Source organism: Euprymna scolopes, chromosome 15 (assembly GCF_053919585.1).
Source record: "Euprymna scolopes isolate OS-2025 chromosome 15, ASM5391958v1, whole genome shotgun sequence".
Lineage (NCBI taxonomy): Eukaryota > Metazoa > Mollusca > Cephalopoda > Sepiida > Sepiolidae > Euprymna > Euprymna scolopes.
In genome coordinates this window covers 89,177,194-89,202,663 of record NC_136496.1, presented here as the reverse complement: position 1 = coordinate 89,202,663, position 25,470 = coordinate 89,177,194, and the positions used below count along the sequence as shown (strand labels likewise).

The following is a 25,470-nucleotide window of genomic DNA, read 5'->3' as shown; positions in this document are numbered from 1 at the left end:
GTGCACCGGGCAAATTATTTCTCGTAATATATAATAATCAATAGAGGATTGATTCTATACATACATGCGCAATCTGAATAAATTAAAATATCATGTTTAAACGTATTGTACGACCGGGCAACGCCGGTCGGCCAGCTAATCATCAAATAAAGTTTATTTAATTTTCAACTGTCAGCAATTATTTTTTTTTATGTTTATTTCCTCTTCTTATCCGTGTAAAGCTTTCCGTATTTTGATAGGTTATTGTGTAAATATTTTTTTTCTCTTATCACTTTATTCATTTCCATCATGATATAAGTCAACAATAATTGTTACTTGGACGAAAATATCCTCATCATAAGATAAGTTCTTCCATACCAATTATATACAACACAATATATATATGTTTCTTTCCTACATAGCATAATATAACATGCTCTGTGTTCTTTCTCTATTGCCATTGTTACGTTTAATTTTATTCAATAAAACTATAAGACTAAAATTGCTCATTGTTCATTATTTGTTGATTTACTTATATTTATTATTTAGCAAATGAGAAAGATTTATAAATGCATTTTAGTTGAAATAGATTAGATAAATAACGTTGTGGACCGATTCAGCTACTTTGGTGTTTATTAGGCTTGAATAACTGTTAAACCAAGGTGAACTCGTCTGAAGCTTAGTTATTCATTGTAAGACCCTATATCCAGTGTCCAGGATCTTTACATAACTAATGACGTTCTTTCTAAGTTTATATATATAATAACTAATAAGAAATATGACGTTTCTGAATTTTTTAGATGAAGATTGGTTATTCGTATTATTTGGATTCATCGGACTACTGTTCTCATCTTGAGTGTGATTTTTACAACGTTTCGGTCGATATAACTTGCGCAAGAACCCGTGGCGCAGTGGTTAGAGTACTTGGAAAAATCAATTAAAAAAGTGATATTCTCCTGAAGGTTGAAGGTTCAATCCTCAGTGTGGGCGACCGAAAAATACAATTGCGAATTACTTAGGCCCTCCATCCAGTCATGGCTGACGGAACAAGAGCATGCTACCTCCGTGAAGTGAATAAAGGGTTCCGCTCAAGAGTCCATCAAAATTCCCGAGTTCGACAGAAACATTCCCGAGTTCAACAAGATACACCTGAAGAAAGTCGGAGGTTACATCGGCCGAAACGTTGTGAAAATTACACTCAAGATGAGAACAGTAGTCCGACGGATCCAAATGATACTAATACGAAATCGATTGGTACTTTTTTTGAAATATCGTGATGAAATGAATATTAAAATTTGAAATTTAAGAAAATATGTGCTTTTTTTTTTGTTTTTTGTTTTTTAAGAAATATTTATTTTTCTTTAAAATATGAAGCAATCTTTCGCCTTGGTTGAGGCTTTTTCACACAATTTCTTTTTCATTAATCATTTTTATTTTTATTACTTCTTGGAGATATAAATATCTCTGTGAGTAGTAGTTCGTTTGGGTGTCATGAATAAATATTAAAATTTGAAATTTAAGAAAGCAATAATGATATTAATATTAATTTCATAAAGACATTTTTTAATGCTACCCTATTTCTTATAACATTGTCACGCGAGCCGCTTACTTGCACTTAAAGAAACTTATAAACTGTCCATTCAACATCCCAACGGACTACTACCCAGAGAGATTTTTAAAAATTATCAATAAAAAGAAATTGCTTGAAGACGCCTTGACTGAGGCAATTTTCTCTCTTACAAACAATATGAATTGAAGCAATGTCTTTCTACTGCAGATATGTTAACGGTCATCTCTGAACGCATATACCATATACTTAATAAGGCGGGCGGAGCCAGGGCTGTAACCCTTGATATATCCAAAGCCTTTGACAAAGTTTGGCATGAAGGTCTGCTAATGAAAATTAAATCGTACGGTATAACTAGACGAATACTAAATATAATTAGATCCTTCTTAGATCATAGAACCATCCAGGTGGTCGTTGATGGACGTACATCTAAACAGTATAACATTAATGTGGGAGTGCCTCAGGGGTAGATCCTTGAACCACTATTATTTCTGATATTCATTAATGACCTCTCTGATGATATTGTGTTCGAAATGGGTATATTTGCTGATAATACAACGCTTTATAACATGTACATGAGAAAAACGAATGTACACAAATCTAAGACAATGACAGAATCCTTAGAAAATGATCTCCAAACAATAGTGGAATGGGGCCGTAAATAGATGGTAACATTTAATGTTAGTAAGGCTAAGCTGCTCTCCTTTTACAATTACAAGAACCCTTCCCAACTACCGACATATGACAAATAGCATCGTACCTGAGAATTCTTCCTTCAAACTTCTCGGCTTAACATTCACAGGAAATGTGAAGTGGAACAAATACTATGAGGACATTGCAAAAACTGCTGCAAAGAAGGTGGGTTCCGTCTATCGTGCTAGAAGATTACTCACACCTGAGAAAATCCTGTACCTCTACAAAACCACCATTCGCCCATACATGGAGTATTGTTGCCACATCGGGACTGGTGCATCTACTGCTAGTCTTTCCCTCTTGCACGGGGTCCAAAGAAAAGTCTCCAATCTAATATGGCCCACTTTGTTAACTAAACTCCAACTCCTGACCCATTGCCGCAATATTACTCCCTATGCCTGTTTTACAAGTATTTTAATAGAATGTGCTCTGGTGAACTCATTGCACTTGTGTCCCCTCGACATACAGACCCCTGACAAATTCGCTTAGCAACAAAATCACACCCTTCACTGTTGAGGTCCCAAAATGCCAGAAAGCTTTCTATTATAATAGTTTCTTCCCGCGAACAGCTATATTTTGGAATTCCCTTCCTGCTGCCTGACTGTATTGATATGCAGAAGTTTAAACATCTTCCCTAAGCATGGTCACAAAGAGTAGCCCCTAACGTCCAAGTGACGATATGTCTTGTTCGGGATGAACGTGAGTAAAAACAAAAGGATTAATAAATATTTCTTCTTTTTTTTTTTAAAAAAGCACATATTGTTTTGGTTTTCTTAAATTTCAAATTGTGATATTAATTACTATTACTGAAAAATATTATTGAAACTGGTTGTAGCTAGCGCATACAATTTTCTTGTTTTATATAACTTGTAAACACTAATGATCGTTGAGTTAATCGAGAAAGCTTTTTTTTCAGATTTTCTTGGATTCTACTGGATCTTTTCACAAGTAAGTCGATATATAATCATACGCACATACGCATACAAATTGTAGTAGTGGTGGTTTTAGTATTGGTGGTGGTTGTCGTGCTGCTGCTGTTGCTGGTGATGGAGCGAGCCTTCTTCTATATAGAGCTCAGAAAGATCACACCTCAGGATTATCAGGTCTGTGTAGAGACCCCTCATTAGTCGCGCATGAATGATCATAGATTGACCCACACAGAAATAGAGACTACCAGAGAACACCGGATCTGTATTTTAATCAGAGGCCTGGTAAACAAGTTACGGCTCTAATTCCGCTTGATATCAATCGTGCCCGCCATTGGTTACCCTGCTTGGTGATGGTGATTGTGTTACTAGTGATAGTAACGGTAGTGCTACACATACACACAAATACTGTATTACTAGACTAACCAGCAGCAGACTAGATAAAGTTTTCTTTTGCAGTTCTTTTTTATTAATTAATTTCTATAACAAAATTGCGATTGAATTCTACTGTTAATCTACCAAGAGCAACCAACAACAGGAGGACTGACAACTCAAGTGTTCCAAGTTCAAATATAGTTGGTTCAATAGAAATATTTTCATTTACGGATGTTGGCAAGCTTTACGTGATCACTCCCGTAAACACCCGATGACTTTCAAGAAAGAATTCTAACTATAACAATATCGAAAAACGAACACCATTTGATTCATACGCAATGAATAAATTATGCTCAACAACAACAACAACAACAACAACAACAGTAGAACACAGATTTAAAGTCAAACCCATCCTCAATAGTTTGCGTCAGAGTTTCTTTCTATTTGAAAATCACCACTTATCAAGGCCAGAAGGTCACTCCAGGATAAGGTTTATAAGTGTTAGGTAGTTGGTGAGACAACTCCATGATGATCAGTAATGGTGTAACCTGGGTAGGACTTAGTTATTTAAGAGGATGAATCAACAAAAACTTATCCATAATAGACTAGAAAACGACCATATTAGAATTAGTTGGGAAGCAGTCCCACAGTATCTTGTTCCACAAACGGACAGTTCTAGGAAAGAAATTCTGCTCGTGGAATTTTCGTTTAGTTTTAGACACGGATAGAAAATAATGGAAATTGATGACGGTTAGTATAGCTAAACGAGTATTTGTTACAAACGTGTTACAGGGGCATGGATTGGAGCTCAGTTGATGCCTCTGTTCAGTCTCGGAGACAATGGATACCCTCTGTAAGATTAGCTATGCGTATAATTGAGGTAGGGGTTGCGCAATCCCAACTTCACCTCTCCTGAATCAGTACTGCTTGCCAGTGGCAATGAGAAGTGCTAGACGGCTGGAAACTATACCAAGATAAACGGAGAGCACAAACAGCATCTCGAATTCCCAAATCATAGCCCATTTTAGTAATGACCAGGCTCAACGTTGCTTAACTTCGGTGATCTGAAGGTAACCGGCATGTCAACAAGAATTATGCCGCATCAACTCAGTCGAGCACCTACCATAAAAGTAAAAATAGAGTAGAGATAGATTTGCAACGTCTTGTCTGTGAGAAAGAGGAAGTAGAAAGGCAGAGTTAGGGTTAGGGTTATACGAAATTTCTTAACCAATAAAAAAAGTTCTTGAGTGATTTCAGCTGCTTCATTCCCATATAAACATCAGATTTCCCACTAAAAACGTACTTCACAGTAACACACTCGCATCGCTGCGCCACAGAATATAGAATTATTCTTTGACTGTTAAACCCCAAACAGGACATATTGCACCTTGGGCATAAAATATTAATATTTGGAATCATATTTAACAGGGGGATATAGGGAGTTCAGCAACGAGATGTTTTTTCACATTACATTTAAACTTCTACAGATTAGCATCGTCAGAGAAACGAGAAACACGGAGGGAATTCCAAAGTCTAGTGGTCGAAGTGAAAGAACTAGTAGAGTAGAAGTTTTTCCGGCATCTAAGGACCTCAACAGTGGAGGGTGAGATTTTACTTCCTGTCGAATTGGTCGGGAATATGTATGTCGAGGGGAGACACCTGTTATTATTCATTAGAGCACGTTCTCGTAAAAACATGCATAGGAATGCAACATTGCGATGATGGGACAGAGGTTGGAGTTTGTTTGATCGTACGAGACTCATTAGATTTGATTCTCTTTTTTGAGGATTGCCTAATGACAATGCAAAGATACTAAAAAGTTTATAAACGTACACCAGTCCGCCCCCCACCACCACAGAGATATCGTCGAGGTTATGTTATTTATATAAGTACAGCATAGTTAACACTTCATCTGCGCATTCTCATGTTAAGACTTCATTTTTTTTAATAGCAGCGTCATTAATTAGACATTCATTTTTAACATGGGCTTTGTTGTTAACTATTCTGTTCCTATGCCGTCTTTATTTTTTTGCATGCAAGTCGTCGACTATTTTCAATTGTTTATGAAAAAATTCAAATAACATATTGTCAATTGACGAAAATCAGTGCAAATCAGTTTGGTTTGAAACGAGAAATAGATTTTTTGTTACGTTTCTAATTTTTTTTAGATAAGGATTGGTTATTCATATAATTTGGATTTTTCGGACTACTTTTCTCATCTTGAGTGTCACTTTCACAACGTTTCGCTCCATGTAATCTCTGACCTTTTTTAGGTTTATTTTGTCGGACTCGGGAATTTTTCGTCCAAAACATTTTCGTCCAGAAACATTCCCGAGTTCGGCAGAAACATTCCCGAGTTCGACAAGATACACCCGAAGAAGGTCGGAGGTTACATCGAACGAAGCGTAATAAAAGTGACACTCAAGATGAGAACAGTAGTCCGATGAATACAAATAATACACATTTAATTGCCTCACTATTTTCAATTACCGGAAAAACATTTGAGGAAAAAAAGGTAGAAAGATCTACTCATGTAAAACACGCTCTCACTTCTGTTTCGCTGTTTCACAGCTCATCAGTGCGGCTAGACAAGCAACTACCTCAAGCCAGGATGTGTGTGTGTGTGTGTGTGTGTGTGTGTGTGTGTGTGTGTGTGTGTGTGTGTGTGTGTGTGTGTGTGTGTGTGTGTGTGTGTGTTGTCGGACTTTTTCCCGGACCAATGTAACTCTCTCCAGATTTCCCTGTCTTCCATAAGTTGCCTCAGATCTTTAGGATCATGTTTGGCGTTATGTGTAATTAGCTGGATGTACGTGGATCTAGATCGTCCTATGCTCGTACGCCTGTGCTGTGGATTCCACAGCAATACATTTCTCACCAGATCTTGCTTCCTCTTCTGGCAGTGACCGGCAAATCGTAGACGTCGCTCCCTGATGGTACTAGATATGGAAGGTAGGTTGCCATAAAGTTGCTGCTTCGTGGGATGATTTTGCCAAGATATATTTAACACTGCTCGTAGTCTAGTTTTACTTCCAATCTTTTGGTCAGTCCAGATTGTAGCATCGTAAACAAGGATAGACTCCACCACTGCGTTGAAAAACTGAACAGAGTTTTTTTTTTTTTTTACATGGAGTTCACCACTTATCAAGACCCAATGGCCACTCAGGGATGAGGGTTATTGTGTGTACAGTAATCAAAGGGATAGTGTAGCAATAGTATTGGAGAAATTGTCAGGTGTCATTACTTAGGGGGGGGGCGGTTCATCAGAAATTTGTTTGTGTTGGACTTGAAGACATCCAGGTTGAAGTCGGGAGGGAAACAGGCAAGCGGAACAGAGTTCCACAGGCGTGCAGTTCTAAGAAAGAAGCTTTGTTCATGGTATCTACGTTTTGATTTAGGCACAGATAGGGAGTGGGGAATATTATTGACGGTGGTTTCAGCTAGTCGGATGTTTTTTGAAAAAGATTGGCGAGGGGGGACCAGAGAATGGAGCTCAGACGAGCACCTGCCATGGAAATAACGATAGAACAATGACAGGCTCGCTACGTCTCTTCTGTGGGAAAGAGGTTGCAGGGTAGAGAAAAGGACATCCCCCACCAAGCCACGGAGTCTATTTTGTACTCTGTCAAAGCAAGATAGGCTGCTTTTAGCAGCCCCCGCCCATATGTGGCAGCAGTACTCCATCTTTGGACGTACTTGGCTCTTTTATAGATAGAGAATTGCATAATTAGTGAGATATCTTCTGTAGCGGTAGAAGGATCCCACCATTTTCCCAGCAACCTTGGCCACAGACTTGATGTATATGTTCCATTTAAGATCAGGTGTAAAGGTCAAACGCAGGAGCTTATCAAAGCCTGGGGCCTCCCTTAGACGAGAGCGATCCATTTCAATTGATGCCAGATGGGGATCAGAGCGTTTATGATGTAGAGATAGGAGATTGGTCGTAGATGCATTAAACGTAACCAGCCACCTCTTTCCCCACTGTACCACGCGCTCAAGATCAGAGGAGAGTGAATCAGAGAGAACATCATCATTTACAGCCTTTTATGTGTTGCCATAGATGGTCGTGTCATGAGCATAGATATCAACGAAAGATTTTAGTATGTGTTTTGGGAGATCATTGATGCAGATCAGGAAGAGAGTTGGGCCTAGTATGGACCCCTGAGGGACTCCAGCATTAATACTGTGGGCCTCTGATTTCTGCCCATCAACCTTATGAGCCTATCTGAGAGAAATGACTTAATGATAGAGAAAATATTTCCAGTTATACCGTTTCTTTTATGGTATTTCGAAAATTAAAAAAAAAAAAACTAAATATTTGGACATTTACAAAGAATCGAAATTGGTAGGTGTATCGGAATCGGAAATGTAGAAAATAATCGGTAATTGTATCGGAATCTGGGTAAATAGTCTTATCGCTTTTTAATGTAACAAATAGAAAACAAGGCCGATAGGCATTAGTCGCATGTTCTCGTGTAATGAATGAATGCGTGAATGTACGATTGACATGAAATTCTTAAATATAAACTGAAATGACCGAAAAATGTACTGAAATGACTTAAATAAATAAAAAGTAAATGATTTAGAATGACTTTATTGAACTTAAGGATGAATTAAATGATCTTAAGAATGAGTTGAATGCTTAAAAAATAACTGGAATCCTTCAAAAACAACTTGAATGATCTGGAGAATGACTTGAATGGCTTTGAGACTGACTGGTTGTAAAGTGGGCGATCATTTTACATTAAAATAATACAGAAAAGTGATCAACCACTTTATATTACAATAAGTACAGCATGTAGTAAGAACAGATACTACACTTTGATCTTGGCCAAAAGGTCAAGAAAAGGATATTTATTTGCTCCCCCACCGAACAAATTAGGCACAAGGCCGATTTTTAATGTGAGGAGTTAAGAGGAAATGGGGACCAACTCCCCGGAGAATAGGGGAGCTGAATAGTAACAATTGGTATGAAGGGTTGCCCCTACATTGACGAAGGTCTTATATGTGGGTTTCCCCCACATATGGTCTCGCTTGCAGTATTTGCTGGAACAGATACTATACTTTGATCTTGACCAAAAGGCCAAGAAAAGGGTATTTATTTGCTCCCCCACCGAGCAAATTAGGCACATGGCCTATTTTTAATGTGAGGGATGAAGGGGAAATGGGGACCAACTCCCCGGGAAGTAGGGAAGCTGGATAGTGACAATTGGTATGAAGGGTTACCCCTACATTGACCAAGGTCTTATATGTGGGGCTGGCCCCACATATGGTCTTTGCTTGCAGTATCTGCCGGAACAGATATTACACGTGGCCAAAAGGCCAGAAAAGCTTAAAAAAAACTAAGAACAGCATCTATTAACAACAGACCTTTGATCTTAACCAAAAAGGCCAAGTACAAATGTGTTACGGACAGACCGACAGACCGACCGAACGACCGACTGACCGACCGAGTGACTTATAGAGTCGTTTGCACGCGACTAAAAATCTGTTTTCCGTGATGTTGCGTGCCTAGATAGAGGCAGTGTTGCACACACCGGCTTCGGGTCGTTTTGGTAATTCTCGACATAACAAATTAAAAATGCGGACGGGGTACTAGCTTGGTGGAATGAGTTTCTCCAACATAAACGCATGGGAATAATGGCATTGTAGTCATTAGTTGGAAAATCAAGGAATGAAAAGGCCGCAGATACAATTCAATTAGTAGATTAATCCCTAACGAGGACTGTTTTACAGAAAATCAGTAGAAACTTCCAAAGGCTAGCTGTTCAAGAGAAGAAACTTTCAGAGTGAAAAGTTGCCTGGCATTGGTGTGGACCTTCACAGTGAAGGCGTGGGATTTTGCTGCTTACCGAGTTAATAAGGTGTATTTACGTTGTTACACATGCGATAGAGGGGTGGGATTAAGTAAAAAGCACCAACATAGGGGTATGACAAAAATTTCCAAAAGAAACGAAACTTGTTTATCTTCATAACATCTTACCAAAGGGGGAGGGGGTAAAAGGGGATTTACGAGAAAAAAACATAAATAAATATTTATCGCACATGTGACAAGGGTAAAAAAGCGAATAGAGACACGAAGACTGAACATAACAAAAACACGAGAAAGAACGAAATAACAAACACTTTTCCAAATAATACAAACTAGGTTTATTAAAATTAACGAAGGAAAAAGAAATGCATTCAAAGCTATGGAATTTGAGATATATCTAAGCTTATGAACTGAGTGGGAAGGGGTCTAACAGCGTAATTAGGATTTACGCGATACCACGTGGGAAAATTAAATTGTCAGCATGAGGAAAGAGGAAACAAAGTTTTACGCTCACAGTTCTTTCTCTTCTCTTTCTTTTTCTTTTTATTTCTTTATCTTGTATGTTTTCACAACTTGCTGGCGACGTAGTCAGTTTGAGGTAATCCTTTTGGTGGGGAAAAGTGCAGGTAGCAAATCCGCAGGTTTTCTTTTCTTGTCGTCCGCATTGCATGCACTGTCTCTTTCACGAAGGGGAGAAGTCGCATCATGTGTCCCTCTCACGAAGGAGAAGTCGCGTCGTCCGTGTTTCATATATCTATATCTATCGCATGATGGAAGAGGCCGCCCCCTCATCTCACGAGGAGAGTGACTTTTTAGCCGGTCGGCGTCCAAGCCGAAAAGAGACCGACTTCCGCTAGTATCCACTTAAAGAAAGGTGGGAAGGGGAAGTAGGATCACTTCCGGTCCCCTTTCCTCTTCTCTGTTTCAAACTCCAATTTAAAAATAGATTTGACGAAATCTTTTTTTTCTTCGTTGCTTGGCTGATGAAATATCTCTAGCTGGTAAAATATCTGCTGGCCGAATCCTTTGCTTTCCCAGACCCGGTCACAGTGTCGTCCTCGTTCTCTCAGACTTTGATCTTAAGTTTTAAAGGAAGAATAGATTAGTAGACTTTCGCTCAGTTCAAAACAAATAGTATTGTTTAGCCTAAAATTAACTATTTAAATTTTCATTTAAATACATAATCCAATTTAAGGATTATGTCACAACGTCCTGATACGAAAGTTGGCCCATTTCTTATATCAACCGTAGATTGTAAACATCACATTTAAAGTAAATTCAATTTTTTATACACAGCTTATGTATATGCAATATCGGTCGAATGATAAACTAATTTGCATATTGGTTTTGTAAAAGAACATTTCATATATTAACTATTTGTTGCTGCTTTTTTAAATTCAGTTTTATTTTTTGATTTTAATATAACAAATACTTCCGTTTCATAATATTTTTTTTATTTCCATGTTTTTTTTTCGTTTTGCTTTTAGCATTTACCTTCAAATGTTCCTTTCTTTAAAGAAGATTTGATTTTAAATAAATTACGCTGCATTTTTAAATTGTAAATGAAAAGGCAAATTGATTTCATGTTTTATTTCTTTCTTAACAGTTGCATTTAAAATATAAATGATTTTTTATCGAAATTACCAAAATTTAATGTTTATCCGTATGAACAAGTGAGAAAGATTTTTTTTTGTGTTTACAATAAAATTATGAATAAAGTGTTTAGCATTTTAAACGGGGTGGGGGATGCTTTTCCCAGTCGTAAAATACACTTAAATATGATATTTTAATTTATCCAGATTTCGTATTTATTATTATAGAGTCGTGATTTCAAAAGGAAAAAAAAGTATGTGGGTGCCATTAGCTAGAATCGAAACCGAAAGCAAAACTGTACCATTCAAAGCTCGTGACATTTCCACTGTACAAGGGCGACATGCATATGAACTGACTAAAAAAATTTAATTAAAAATATACGAAGATGAATATACAAAATGTATATAGATTTTTTTCAATTTTGGTCCATTTTTGACCCCTTAAAACTATTTTAACCAGCTAAAGACCCATAGAAGAACGGTCCATAAAAATCTAATCGTTTGAGGTCTCTAGCACCGATCTGCAACTTTTAATTTCGGAAGAGATAGAGTTTGAAAATATGGAGACAGACGGACAGACAAACAGGCATAAAGCCGTTTATATATTAGATTCATGTACTACATATTTCAAGTTTGCGCAGCGATAAGGAGCTGACAGCACCAGATAACTTATTATATAAAGAGGAAATCTCTGTTTGTATGTCCAACTAAAACTTGTAAAATACACAGCAAATACCCGCAAAGTTTGCATTTTGTAATCGGAGTAATCTCGAATGAAAAATGAACAAGATTCATTATTTGAGTGTCGAATGCCCAATTATATCATTTAATGTTATCAAAACGTACGTGCATATTTTAATGTTATCATATAAAGGAAGGATACAAAAGAAAGTAACTCTGATTTTTTCACATAGTTATTTCATTACGTCGACTCGAGTTATGTGCGTATTTGCAGAGAGAGGAATGGGTTGGGCGAAAAAGAAACAAGGAATACTGAAACAGGGTAGGGTGGAACGAGAGGAGAATAGAAGTTATGTTACATTTTTCTTCTGTCAATGCCTAACAATCCTGTTAGTTAATAAAAAAATGAAAAACAAACACGAAATGACCATTTAAAATTACTCAGGATTTTTACAATTGGTTCATTTGCTACGTCGTTTATTCATTTCATCATATAACAATGTTTTGATGTAGAATTCGTTTTCAGTTTAATGGTTATACAAATCTTCTGACTTTAGATATCGAAAATGCCATATAAAATAACCTATTCGGTGTTCTTTTTTTTTCATCTTCTTATATATGAAATATGACTACATTCATACTTATTAAATTTCCCTAACATTGGAATACATCAAATAACACCACAGTAATAACCTGCTTTTTCATGTAGAGCTCAAACTTCTGTCCCATCACTGCAATGTCGCATCCCTATTCCTGTTTTACAAGTATTTTAATGAAATGTGCTGATGAACTCATAGCACTTGTGCCTCCTCGACGCTAAAAGCCCCGACTAGCACGACAAATAACAAAATCCCTTTACTGTAAAGTTCCTAGATGTCGGAAAGCTTTCTACTTGTATAGTTTCTCCCCTCGGACAGTTTCCTGTTTCCCTAATTGTACTAACCTGCAGAAGTTTAAATGTAATGAGAGTAGATATCTCGCTGCTCAACTCTCCACAGTTCCCTATTAGACAGGATCCCAAATAGTATCGTCTAGTGTTTCCAGTGGCAATATGCTTTAGTTTTTGTGAAAAAGATTTTTTTTTAAAACTGGCTATAAGTAGATTCGCTGTTGCTAGGATGGAGAGTACTTAATAATAAATGCCCTAACACATTAAAACTCAACTTATTTCCTGTCCTGGGTCGTTCGAAAAGTAAAGCCTCTTATTTAAAAAAAAATAATAATTAAACGTTGAATGGATGCGAAGACGGAAGTGGTACCATTAAAACTAGAGACCCTTTGTGCTCCAGAATTTATTTTCCTACAAAAATCTGGAGAACGCTTTTTCAGTCATATCTCTGTCGCCATTCTGAAATCGAAGAATCAACCTCTTAACTGTGCTGACATCAATTGCATTGGCTTGGAAACGTTCAACATGTGCGGGTGAATGTTGTTCGGTTTGATTTTTCTGCGTGGAGGAATTCAGTGACGTATCTCTGCTTCTGACGCACGTCCATGACTAGGTGTGTTATTAACTTTGTGAAAAATATTGAATAATTCGACTCCCTGTTTTTCCAAGCTTATAACTACTTGAAAAATGTAATTCACACCCTATTTTCTTTTCAATTAAAGGAGCAAGGACCAAGGTTTCATTAAAAAAAAAAACAAAAAAAAACAACGTGATTTAAAAAAAAAGGTTTTAAACTTCGGACTTTGCAGGTAAATTTCTAAAAAAACACTACTTTTTTGTTTTAAATTTGAATATATTATTTATTGATCTTTTATTTTCAATTTGTGATATATAAAACTTTGGTGAGTAAATTAATTATTTACTTTTTAATAGACATTTCAAAAGGGGGGGGACCGTGAATTAAAAAAAACGCTTGTCTAAAATATATTCGGTTTATTGAAAAGAGCATAAAATTTCACATTGACTCGTAAAAATAGAATCAATAGAAAAATGTTGATAGATTTTTAAAGTTTAAAAATTGAAAAATACTGAACTCATAGAATTCAATTAATTTCATTACTGTTTTTTAAAAAATAAAAAATACAATTTATTTTACTTTTTATACAACTTTAATAGTTTATTTTGGAAGTATAATCCATAAAGAAAATAAACAACCCACTTTTAAATGAGAAATTTTGAGGGTTTTTTTTTTATATGTTATTCGCAGTTTCGTGTTACTGGTGTCAAAAATTCCTACAAAAATTCTGATATACCTAGTCCATGACAAGGGTTGCTTTCTTAGAATCTCACATCATCAATAACTGCAACGGAGGGATGACACTTTCAGGTCATGGGTGTATAAGTTCAATCATCATAATAATGCAAGTTGCAATCCGCTCTGATCAATTCGGGCGGAATAGAAATATAGAAAACATTACTTTTGGAACGTCCCTTGTAAAATAGAATTGTTCCAAACTAAAAAACATGCTCAAGTTAAAGAAATAATTTTACATTTCAGATTTTTTTTTCGAGGGGGATTGATAATTTGCATTATTTGGATTATTCATACTATTATTCTTATCTTCGCCTGCAAAGAACGTAGCACAAAGTGCTACGATAATCATTTCTAAATGACAGTCTTCCGGAGTTTCAGCCGTACAAGCAATAGTAAGGAATACAATTACAAATTACTTAAGATTTCTACCAAGACATGGCTGACTGAACGAGTGATAGCCGATTAACGTGGATTAAATGAAGAGTTCCGTTAAAAATTCCGTACGGATTTCTGAGTTTGACCTAAACATTCTCAAGTTTGATTAAATGAAACTTAAGATGGTCAGATATTACAACTGCTGAAATGTTGTGTTAGCAAATATTCATCTATATATATAAAAGCGAAAATGTATGTATGTATGTATGCATGTATGTATGTATGTATGTATGTGTGTGTGTATGTTTGTGTGTCTACTAAAAACTTTCGATAGACACGACGAAAATTCACAAACTCGGTATCATATCGAAGCTCCATCCTTCGCTCGAAAAATATCGAAAAATTGGCTAAAAATGTTCATTTTTTCACCCCGAAATCGACAATTTTCGACAGGGGGGAGAGGTCAAAAAGAACGGTCTTCTCGTGACGACGACCGGTTCTACGCATGCGCCAGATGACGTTATGGCCTGATTTACTTTAAATAGTTGAAAAACTGACAAATTTCATGTACGTCATGTTAGGTCGGTTGATTAGCCCGTTGGTTCATTATGTAAACGTTTTGGGTTCGAATCGTGGTGTGAGATGTATTTTTTTTCGATTTTTTAAATTTAAATATTGAACCAGTGTTATTTAAGCCATTTTTCACGTAACGTTCGTTTTTCTGTGTTTTTTTTTTTTTTTTTTTTTTTTTTTTTTACTTCGCTTATCCACCTCACACACCCAAAAACACGCGGGTACCTACCGATTTTTTAAATGTTAATATCGAAACAGGCTTATTTAAGCCATTTTTCACGTGTTCGTTTTCTGTTTTCATCGTTCGTTTGCCTTACGTTAGTTTTTTTGTGTTTTGATTACCTCCCCTCCCCCGCTTAGTTTTAACGTTGTTTTCTTTTTTACTTCGCTTATAACAAACAAACCTGGTCATTGACGTCGTCGTCGTCGTCGTCGTCGTCTTCATCGTAACGCGCGACGACTTCCGTGCGCGCACCTGTCAATTTTGTTCTTACTTATATAAATTCAAACATCTTTCAGTAACTCATTCTGGCTGGCCGATTTTCTTTTCAAACTTCGCCTCAGGGCTTCGGGTTCGATCCTACTACCCCCGTTTCTTTTTTATTTAACACCACACACACCTCCAAACACCCGAGCAACGCCGGGTACCCCCGCTAGTCTATTATATAAATCTCACCTGTCTGTTTAAATGTATGTATGTCTGCCTAAAACTTTTGACACAGGCAACGGATTTTCACGAGATCGATATCGTTTTGAAGCTCGACCCTTTGGACGACAAATATCGAAAAATTGGCTAAAAGCGTTAATTCCTTCACCCTCAACTGTCCACTTTTCTACAAGGAAGGATCACTTTTTTCACCCATATTTTCGAAAGTCATACCCTCTTTTCGATTGACTAGCCTTAATTTTAAGCCTTTGCCAATTCTGGTTTGTCGCTGGACACCACGACAAAGACGTATTTTGTTTTCACGTTCTTTTCCTCCTTCACGATACGGGTTCGAGCCTGCCTGCCTACTACCACTTTTTTTTTACACACATCTCCAAACACCCGGGCAACACTGGGCACCCAGGCTGGTATTCAATACACAATGAAAGTATTTTAAAAAATGTGGTACAATGGGAATAAAAGGAGGGAAAACCGGCCATGATGAACTATTGCAAGCTGGTATATCCTAACAAATTCCCAACATCACTCGCACTCAACAACCACCTCAATACCGCATTTATTCTATATATAATTCACCATAGACATCGTTTTACAATCACCAAAAGAAATCATACAATAAAGTAACCTAATGAAAAGTCATATTTGAAAGTATGCTGCAATGGGTGAGGGTGACGTGGTTGTTATGTATTGGCTTTGCATATAGTCAACTGTATGGTCTACTATTATTATTAAACTCGCAAAGATACTCGCCATATACGCAAAGTCCAGACCTTAACCTTTGACATTATCCTTGAAAAATAGTGTGAACCATTTCTAGGTCAGAGACCATCCTCATGTCAGGTTTGAACATAATCGGTCCAGTGGTGTGGACTGTAGGAGAGTGTGTATACATAGGCTATAACTTTGACCTTTGAGCTTTATCTTGGGAAATGGTGTGCATCATATGCCAGGTTTAGTCATAATCAGTCTAATGGTGTGGGCTCTAGGAGAGTATATATATACGTAGGCTATGACCTTAACCTTTTACCTTAATCTTGAAAAATGGTATGTATTATCCCTAGGTGGGAGACCATCTTCATGCCAGGTTTAGTCATGATCAGTCTAGTGGTGTGGGCTGTAGGAAAATATATATCGGTATGCTATGACCTTGATCGTTGGCCTTAACCTTGAAAATGGTGTGCACAATCCCTGGGTAGAGAACTGTCATCATGCCAGGTTTGGTCATGATCGGTCCATTGGTATGGGTTGTAGAGGAGTTGTACACACAGACACATATACACACACCTGCGAATGCTACTACTTTATATCTATAGAAGTTAAATGTCTATATAAAGAAGTTATTATTACGAAAGAACATTATTATGATTATAGATATGTAAATTAGGTTGTATTACAAGGGCAAATAATGTTTATAAGTTTTGGAATGTAGCAAACGTAAACAAATTAGGTTTTCAAATTTATATATAAACAAAAAATTTGACCAGAGAAAACGAGACTGAGAAGTCGCATGTTAGGTCTTTGTGTAGTCGAATGATGTGAGCACAAGAGAATTAGTTTTGATATATACAGGAAAGTTAGTTAATTGAAAGAAGAGAGTTGAAGAGGAGACATCAGATAGTCTATAGTTAGATGGTTACTCACAATGAATGAACGAATTTAGTTTTAAAATCCCTATTACCAAATTGTGATAGTTTTTGCTAATCGATAAAAAGTAATATAGTTTATTCAAATATAAAATAATCCAAGAAAATCCAAGATAAGATTAAAATTTAAATCATACAAGTTAAAGGAATTAGGGGCATTAAAGCATCATTTATCCTGCTTGTTATTGTATACAATTTCTGGCAGTCGTTTTGTATAATTGCTTTTCCCAATTAAAAAATAAGTGTCAATGCTTTCCCCACAAACAGTTATATTCCAGTGATATTGTTATAAGGGACATAATTACGGATAGCACCGGATACGAAACGGTGTATAAAAGAGCGTCTGGTATTGTCTTGGAGGCAGTTCAGTGGTACGCACTAGCCCGACCGTCTCGCGTCTTACACTCTCCAAGTGTAGTCAGGATTAACCAAGCTCCCAGGACGAGCGTTCCGCTCACACACGTTAAGTTACCCTTTTCCTTTACCTTCATTTACGCGTATATCAACTTCAAGGCGAGCAGCCATTTTGTATTGTGTATTATTCGAAGTACGAATAAACCTTTTTGTTACGCATTCCACTCGGCGTATTTTGTCATGTTATTATATACCGTCAAAATGGGATATAACAGTTGGCGACAAGGATGATTCTTATCTCTTAACAGAGATAAATTAACGTACTAATAGGACTGTGTACTATTCAAATTTACAAGGATTTCGTTACTGAACACGTACGGCAAAGAACTATTCGAAATTGTCTTACATAAAGTACGGATTTCTCCGATATGAACTCACGGAAAGGTAATAAAATTGTACTTGAAAGATATTGACAAGGTAAAGTGAACTTTATTTATATTTTTTGAAGAAAAAAATATGTGAGGAACGCAGGCGGAATTCGAACCCGGCACCTTTGGATTACGTTTGTGGAAGAAAAAAAAAGAACTTTTACGATTTTTTGTTTCTCTAAATTAAACAGACTATTGTTATAATTTAATTTTTTTCTTTTTTTCGTGCAACCGTATTTTTGTTGAAAAACAGTTTGCTCATTTTCGGGCATTATTCGTTGTGTAAATTTGAAAAGTATTATTGTGTAAAATTACGTTGAGGCAGAATTACTATTGCTAAATTGTATGAACTGTGTGGAAACATTTATTCTTGCAAGACTTGTTGCTAATTGGCGAAAAACGTATACTTACGAAATTTTGTGGAATCATTGTTGTAAATTTTAGAAAGACATTTTTTTTAAATATGGAACAATTGGCTGAGTTGACGAAAGTGCTAACTCTTAGCGTTCAGGAACAGTCAAAAATGACACAACAATTCTTAGTGCAACAACAACAGCTGCAACAACAACAGCAAGAAATGACACAAAAAACTTTAGAGGCACAACAAGAACAAACAAAAATACTTCAACGCCAAATATCGACTCAGCAAAAGAATTTGGAAAAATTAATTCAAACCTCGACAACTGAGAAAAAAACGAATTTTTCTGCAGAAGGTATTTCAAATTCTTTGTCGGAATTTCACTACTCTCCCAATACTGGCGTTACATTTCCAGCATACTATAGAAGGTATGAAACAGTTTTTACAAAGAGGTGTTCGGATTGGACCGACGAAGAAAAAGTCACGCTGTTGCTCCAAAAACTGGGTACTGACGAAAACACTAAGTACGCTAACTTAATTTTACCCAAAAAACCGGAGGAAGTGACCTTTGAAGAGACAATTAATACGTTGTCTAGAATATTTGATAAAAGAGATAGCCTTTTTCACTCGAGATATAAATGTTTGAATTTACAGAAATCGGAATCTGAAGACTATTTAGAGTATGCTTGTATTATAAATTGCTTATGTGAATCATTTAAATTAAATGAAATTTCTGCGGATTTATTTAAATGTTTAATCTTTGTACAGGGACTCACAGAACCAAGGGACAAAGATATCAGATCCCGGATCCTGACAATTATGGAGTCGGACCCAAATATAACTTTACAAAAAGTTACCGAGGAATGTCAACGTCTCATTAATATCAAGAGAGACAACACCCGCATTAAAGAAAAAAGCGTTTACAAGGTACAACATGTAAAAAGGCAAAGGATCCCTAGAACTTACAAGACCCAAGAACAAAGGACCCCTAGAATGCACAAGTACCAAAATTGTGAATGTTGCGGAAGTACGAGACACACCAAAAAGACCTGCTGGTTCAGGAATAAGATATGTTACGAATGTGGGTTCAAAGGCCACAAGGGAACGTACTGTGACCAGAAGAAAAAACGAAAGACTGACAAAGTGAATGCGCTTCGCACAAGGAAAGAGAAAAGTTGCGAAAGGCGTAAGTATGTCAGTGTTCACATAAATGGACATCCTGTAACATTACTCCTGGATAGTGGTTCGGACATCAGCATCATAGATGAAGATATCTGGAGAAGGATCGGTCGACCCGAACTAATGGAAACCAGCAAGATGGCGAGGAGTGTGTGCGGCAAAAAGTTGGAATTTAAAGGAGAGCTGAGGTGCAACGTGACATTTGATGGTTAGACACGCACGTCCAAAGTGTATGTGGTTCCAGGAAGGAACACAAGTCTGTTTGGAGTGGATTGGTTTGTCCTGTTTAATTTATGGGAGCGACCAGTTAATTCTTTTTGTAATAGGTTGAACATAGAGAAAGCAAACCAAGTGGAAGATTTTCTGGACGATGTAAAAGCAGAATTTCCAAGGGTTTTTGCTGAAGGACTTGGAAATTGTGTGAAAGTAGAAGCCAAATTTGAAGTGAAGAAAGATGCCACCCCAGTGTTCAAACCTAAAAGAAAGGTACCGTTTTCATCGATGGACGCAATCGAGAAGAAGTTGGAAAGACTTCAACAGTTAGAGGTTATTGAAAAAGTTGACCATACGGATTGGGCCAGCCTGACGGTATATGTGAAGAAGAAAAATAACAAAATCAGGGTCTGTGCGGACTTCTCAACAGGCCTTAATGACTGTTTAAAGGACCACAATTATCCCCTTCCGTCGACAGAAGGTCTATTCTCAAAACTAAACGGAGGAAAAATTTTTTCCAAGATAGACCTCTCAGACGCGTACTTGCAAATCAAGGTCAATGATGAATGTTCAAAGTACCTGTGCATTAATACGCACAAGGGTATCTTCCAGCTAAAGAGGCTTCCTTTTGACTTAAAGGTCGCCCCTGCTTTGTTTCAACAGATAATGGATACGATGCTCGCAGGGTTGGAATTTGCGATGGCAGACCTTGACGATATCTTGATAAAGAGCAGTAATTTGCAAGAGCACAAGAAGCACGTACTTAAGAGAATAGAGGGGTTTGGTTTCAGATTGAGTCCGGAGAAATGCGATTTCTTCATGAAAAGGATCAAATACCTGGGTCAAATAATTGACGAAGATGGACGAAGGCCAAATCCACAACGGACCGAAGCAATTGATAAGATGCCTGCCCCAGACTCAGTATCAAAACTACAGTCATTTCTGGGATTGGTACAATACTATGCGATATACATCCCTAATGTACATAATTTGAGAGCTCCTCTTAACGAGCTACTAAAAAAAGGCAGTAGATGGAATTGGACAAAGGAATGTGAGTCTGCTTTCCAGAAAATTAAGAAATGTTTACTATCAGATCTGGCATTAGCACATTTCGATCCAGAGAAAGAGATTGTACTAGCAACGGACGCCAGTTATTATGGAGTTGGTGCTGCATTACTCCACAAGTATGAGGATGGAACAACAAAAGCAATCTCTCACGCGTCAAGAACTTTGATTGCAGCTGAGAAAAACTACAGCCAGATTGAAAAGGAGGCTCTCTCAATAATATTTGGAGTCAAAAAGTTTAACCGTTTTCTCCATGGACGAAACTTCATATTACAGACGGATCATAAACCACTAATCACGATATTTGGATCGAAGAAAGGCATCCCTACGCATACTGCAAATCGACTAGAGCGATGGGCTGTAACTCTCTTAAACTATCAGTTTAAGATGGAGCATGTGTCATCAAAAAAGTTAGGACACGCGGATGCACTGTCAAGGTTGATTCCAAAAAGAAAGGAAAGTTTCGAAGAGACGGTAATTGCAGCTCTTAAAGATGAAAGCGAATGCTCAAACTCAATATGCAATATGATCCGTGAACTCCCGGTAACTCTAGAAGAGATTAAAAGAGAAGCTGCAAAAGACGTTTTTATAAAGCAAATGAAAAATCAAATAGGACGGACGGAAAGAAATAAGATGGCAAGAGAAATTACACCTTTTTCCATTTGCGAAGATGTGCTTATGTATGCCGATAGAATCGTAATTCCACAGGTATTACGAAAAAGAATGCTAAACGAATTTCACACAGGTCATCCTGGCATTTCAAGGATGAAATCCCTAATTAGAGGTTACGTATATTGGCCTGGTATGGATAAAGAGGTGGAAAACTGTGTCAAAGCGTGCAAAGGATGTCAATTAGCAGCCCGAGATCCGCCTGTAAAAACGACCCCGTGGCCAAAGACGGACTTGCCCTGGTCACGACTGCATATTGATTATGCCGGACCCCTAAAAGGTTTTTTTTACTTAATTGTAGTGGACTCTTTCTCCAAATGGCTGGAGATATTCAAGATCAGACATCCAACAGCAAGGAACACTGTAAGTGCACTTGACGAAATTTTCAGCCGGTTTGGTGTACCAAAGACCATAGTGAGTGACAATGGTACAGCATTCACAGGTTACGAATTTAGAGAATTCTGCAACTCACTGGATATACAGCACATCACGACGACTATTTACCATCCTAGATCGAATGGGTTGGCAGAAAAATTTGTGGACACGTTTAAGCGGGCATTAAGGAAAAACATGAACATTGACACAGATGAGCGGACAATACAAACATTTCTAGCGATCTACAGAGTAACCCCAAATCCAAACAATGATGTAAATTCATCCCCTGCAGAACTTATGTTCGCAAGAAAAATTAGATCCATTTTCGATAGACTTCTACCGGATAAAAAGAAAGTTACCAGAAAAGAAAACTTTAATGTAAAGTGCTATTCCCCAGGAGATAAAGTTTATTTTAAAAATTTTCAGAATGGAAAAAATCATTGGGTAGACGGTATTGTTAAGAAAAGAATTGGGAACATGGTCTATACTATTCAAGGTCCCAGTTTTGTCTGTAAAAGACATGTTAATCAAATCCGTTCCAGAATTTCGGAAAATACAGAGGAAATTTCAATGGAAACGTTGTGCGACACATTTGACATTCCAAAACCGGTGGGTATACATGGACCCATGAATGTATCTCCTGAACATACCGCACGGGCTGAACAGAATTCTTTACCAAAGGAAACTCTGACCAAAAGGAAGAGCACACGTAAAAGGAAAGTCGTCAGGCGTTTAAGTCCTGATCCTAAACGGAAGCGATATTAAAGCTAAAATCGGGAAGATTTCAGCTTCAGGGGGAGGTGTTATAAGGGACATAATTACGGATAGCACCGGATACGAAACGGTGTATAAAAGAGCGTCTGGTATTGTCTTGGAGGCAGTTCAGTGGTACGCACTAGCCCGACCGTCTCGCGTCTTACACTCTCCAAGTGTAGTCAGGATTAACCAAGCTCCCAGGACGAACGTTCCGCTCACACACGTTAAGTTACCTTTTTCCTTTACCTTCATTTACGCGTATATCAACTTCAAGGCGAGCAGCCATTTTGTATTGTGTATTATTCGAAGTACGAATAAACCTTTTTGTTACGCATTCCACTCGGCGTATTTTGTCATGTTATTATATACCGTCAAAACGGGATATAACAGATATTTTGTGAAGTAACCCCCGAGTTGCTTAAGTATCTTCGCGGTATATTCACTAATTTGAATTCGCATTGGCTTTACGACGACCCAATGGTGGAATCTATTTGAATTGCCTCCCTGAATAAAGTATAGCGAGGCATCGTTAGACCAACCACGCCAGCAACTACAGGGCCTGTGTTGATGCCTAATCGTAGTTGCAATTTTAAATTGATTAGTTGGGGAGTCTCTATCATCATTACAGCGGACATCATGTCTAAAGATGTTGTAGCAATTTCTCCAGCGTGTAAGTTGCCGTTCAAGATTAGAACTCCGCTTGACACCACGTAAGCATCTCCGATGGTCTCCACTTTGTAGACATCGTACTTTGCGAGGATACTGTCAAACAGGATATACAAATCGTTCAAAAGATCCACAACTTGCATAGGCTGGATATTCTTTGCGATCGTTGTAAAGCCAGCAATGTCGCTGTAGTAAACGGTGACGCATTCAAAATGTTCCGGTTCAGCTTTGTTACCGTACTTCAACTCTTCGATTACGGTTTTCGGCAGCATTTGGCTCACAATGTTTTCCACTTTTGTTTTTTCCTGCTTCAAGCGCATCAGTTCTCTCCAAGACAATCCGTTCAAGATTCTTCGAATACGATTCTAGCATATGCATCAAATTGTCCATCAATTCTTCTGGAACTGGAAATAAATTGTCTAGCACCGTGGCTATTCTTTGAAATGTCATCCTCGCAAGCGGGTCGTTAGCCCATACATCGTTAAGCATTTTCTTAAATTTTAATTTCACTGTCATTGTTCCGGTGAGGTAGTCGTCATGAATATATGGGCGCACTATATCCATGTCCTTCTCAAGTGATTGCCAAATTTTTAGATCATTTGAGAGCAATGGGTTATCTCGGTTAACGATGAGGTCGATCAACGTACAAGTAGATACATAACATCGTTCATATGCGAATGGAATGTCTCGTGTAGCGATCTCCGATGCGATGATCCCAAATGAATAAACGTCACCTTCTTTGGTGCCCACTTTAACATCATTGAGGCATGACGCTGTTTCCAATATTTCTAGCGCTGTCCAAAGCAGTTCTTGCATTGTATAGTATTGATTTGACTTTTCTGTTTCGTTCTTTTAAATTAAGTAAGGTCCATAGGGAATCGTCGAAGCTCCAAAGCCTGATATTCTAATGCACCAGCGGTTATCCGGGAGACAATTGGACGATTTGAGGCGACCATGGGAACCAATTCGGGTCTCCGTGTGCAGAAAATTCATTCCTCGGCAAATGTCTTTTAGAAACGAGAAACGAAAGTTCCAGTCCAGTTTTATTTCATCATTGAGTAAAACTTCACTCAAGCCTCCTTTTTGGGCTATTTCTACAAGCAAGCATACATTGGGGTAAACGATACATGCTCCGCCATATGTGATTAAGTTTTGGTGATTTAAATTAATCAATTCCACCATCTCAAGGCGGACATTCACGTCATCTTGGTTAATTGTGTTCGAATTTATTTTCCGCAGAAACCAATTTCGTTTATTCCAATAGTATATATCATTCGTCAGGGCTCCATCGGTATTACTAAATCTCGTGCTATTTAGCAAGGTGGGATTTTGGGGTATCTGATGTACATCTTTCCAATTTACTATCCATTCCACATTAGAAAGTGCAGCCGTACGTTCAGTACGTCTCCGAAAGAAAATGAAAAATATGTAACCCAGATATATGAACAGAATGAAGTTTATAATTAAAGGCACCATAATCTCCGTCAGATGTGTATTGTATGATTTACCGATCCAAAGTCGCTAGAAATACTTGCAATTATTGGGTTTCATACACTCGGCGTTATAACAGTCACTGACACAAATAGGAATATTGCATTCTTTATCAGTGTATCCTTTGTGACGAGTGCATTGAAATGGGAAATAACAGTAACCGTATTTACAATTGCATATCATCTTCTAGCAATAATCACCGAAAAATCCTTTACTGCAGCTACACTTGTTCATTGATCGGCACGTTCCATTCTAGAAACTGTTTACATTGTAAATAGACGGATGGTTGCCACAAGGATTTTCGCAAGTGAAAGACGGAAGTACTCTTTCCATGCGATACATAACTTCCGGGTGCCGTGATTTATCGCTGTATTTGATAAAATGAAGATTATCTTTGCTCAGCTTCCTTGTCATTTACATAAATCTACGGATATTATACACTGGTGAGAGAGGGATCTCGGTTGATAAGATTGTCATATTAAGATAAGGTGTGTCTTCATAACCCTCGTATATATATATTCGATATATTCGTTATCGAAAGTATTCATAATATGTTTATATAATGGGGCAACCTTTCCTATGCTTTCGTTATATTTACTGGCATCGATTATTCGAATATTTGCCTCAAATCTTTCCCTATCACCGTCTTTGTTTAGCTTTAAAGTACCTGATAGACCTTCAATTTTGACGTTTCTTAATTCTTTAGTGATCATTTCTGTTGTTGCTGTAAGACTTTTGGAAACTATGTTCTTCAAAGCTACAGCATATAACCAAATGGCATCGTAACCTAACGCCATTCGAGCGCTTGTATCTTCATTAGGATACACAGCTT

The 25,470-nt window shown here is 37.4% G+C and overlaps 1 protein-coding gene and 1 pseudogene across 1 annotated transcript; both read right to left on the bottom strand.

Moving 5' to 3' along the window:
* Window positions 1-8,235: 8,235 nt before the first annotated feature.
* LOC145294347 (U2 spliceosomal RNA) lies at window positions 8,236-8,389 on the bottom strand (annotated as a pseudogene).
* A 14,556-nt stretch (window positions 8,390-22,945) lies between these two features.
* LOC145294195 (retinal guanylyl cyclase 2-like) lies at window positions 22,946-23,963 on the bottom strand. The gene is given in 2 exon segments (XM_080141306.1): window positions 22,946-23,470; window positions 23,472-23,963. Coding segments are annotated over 2 exon segments (1,017 nt in total).
* Window positions 23,964-25,470: the final 1,507 nt, after the last annotated feature.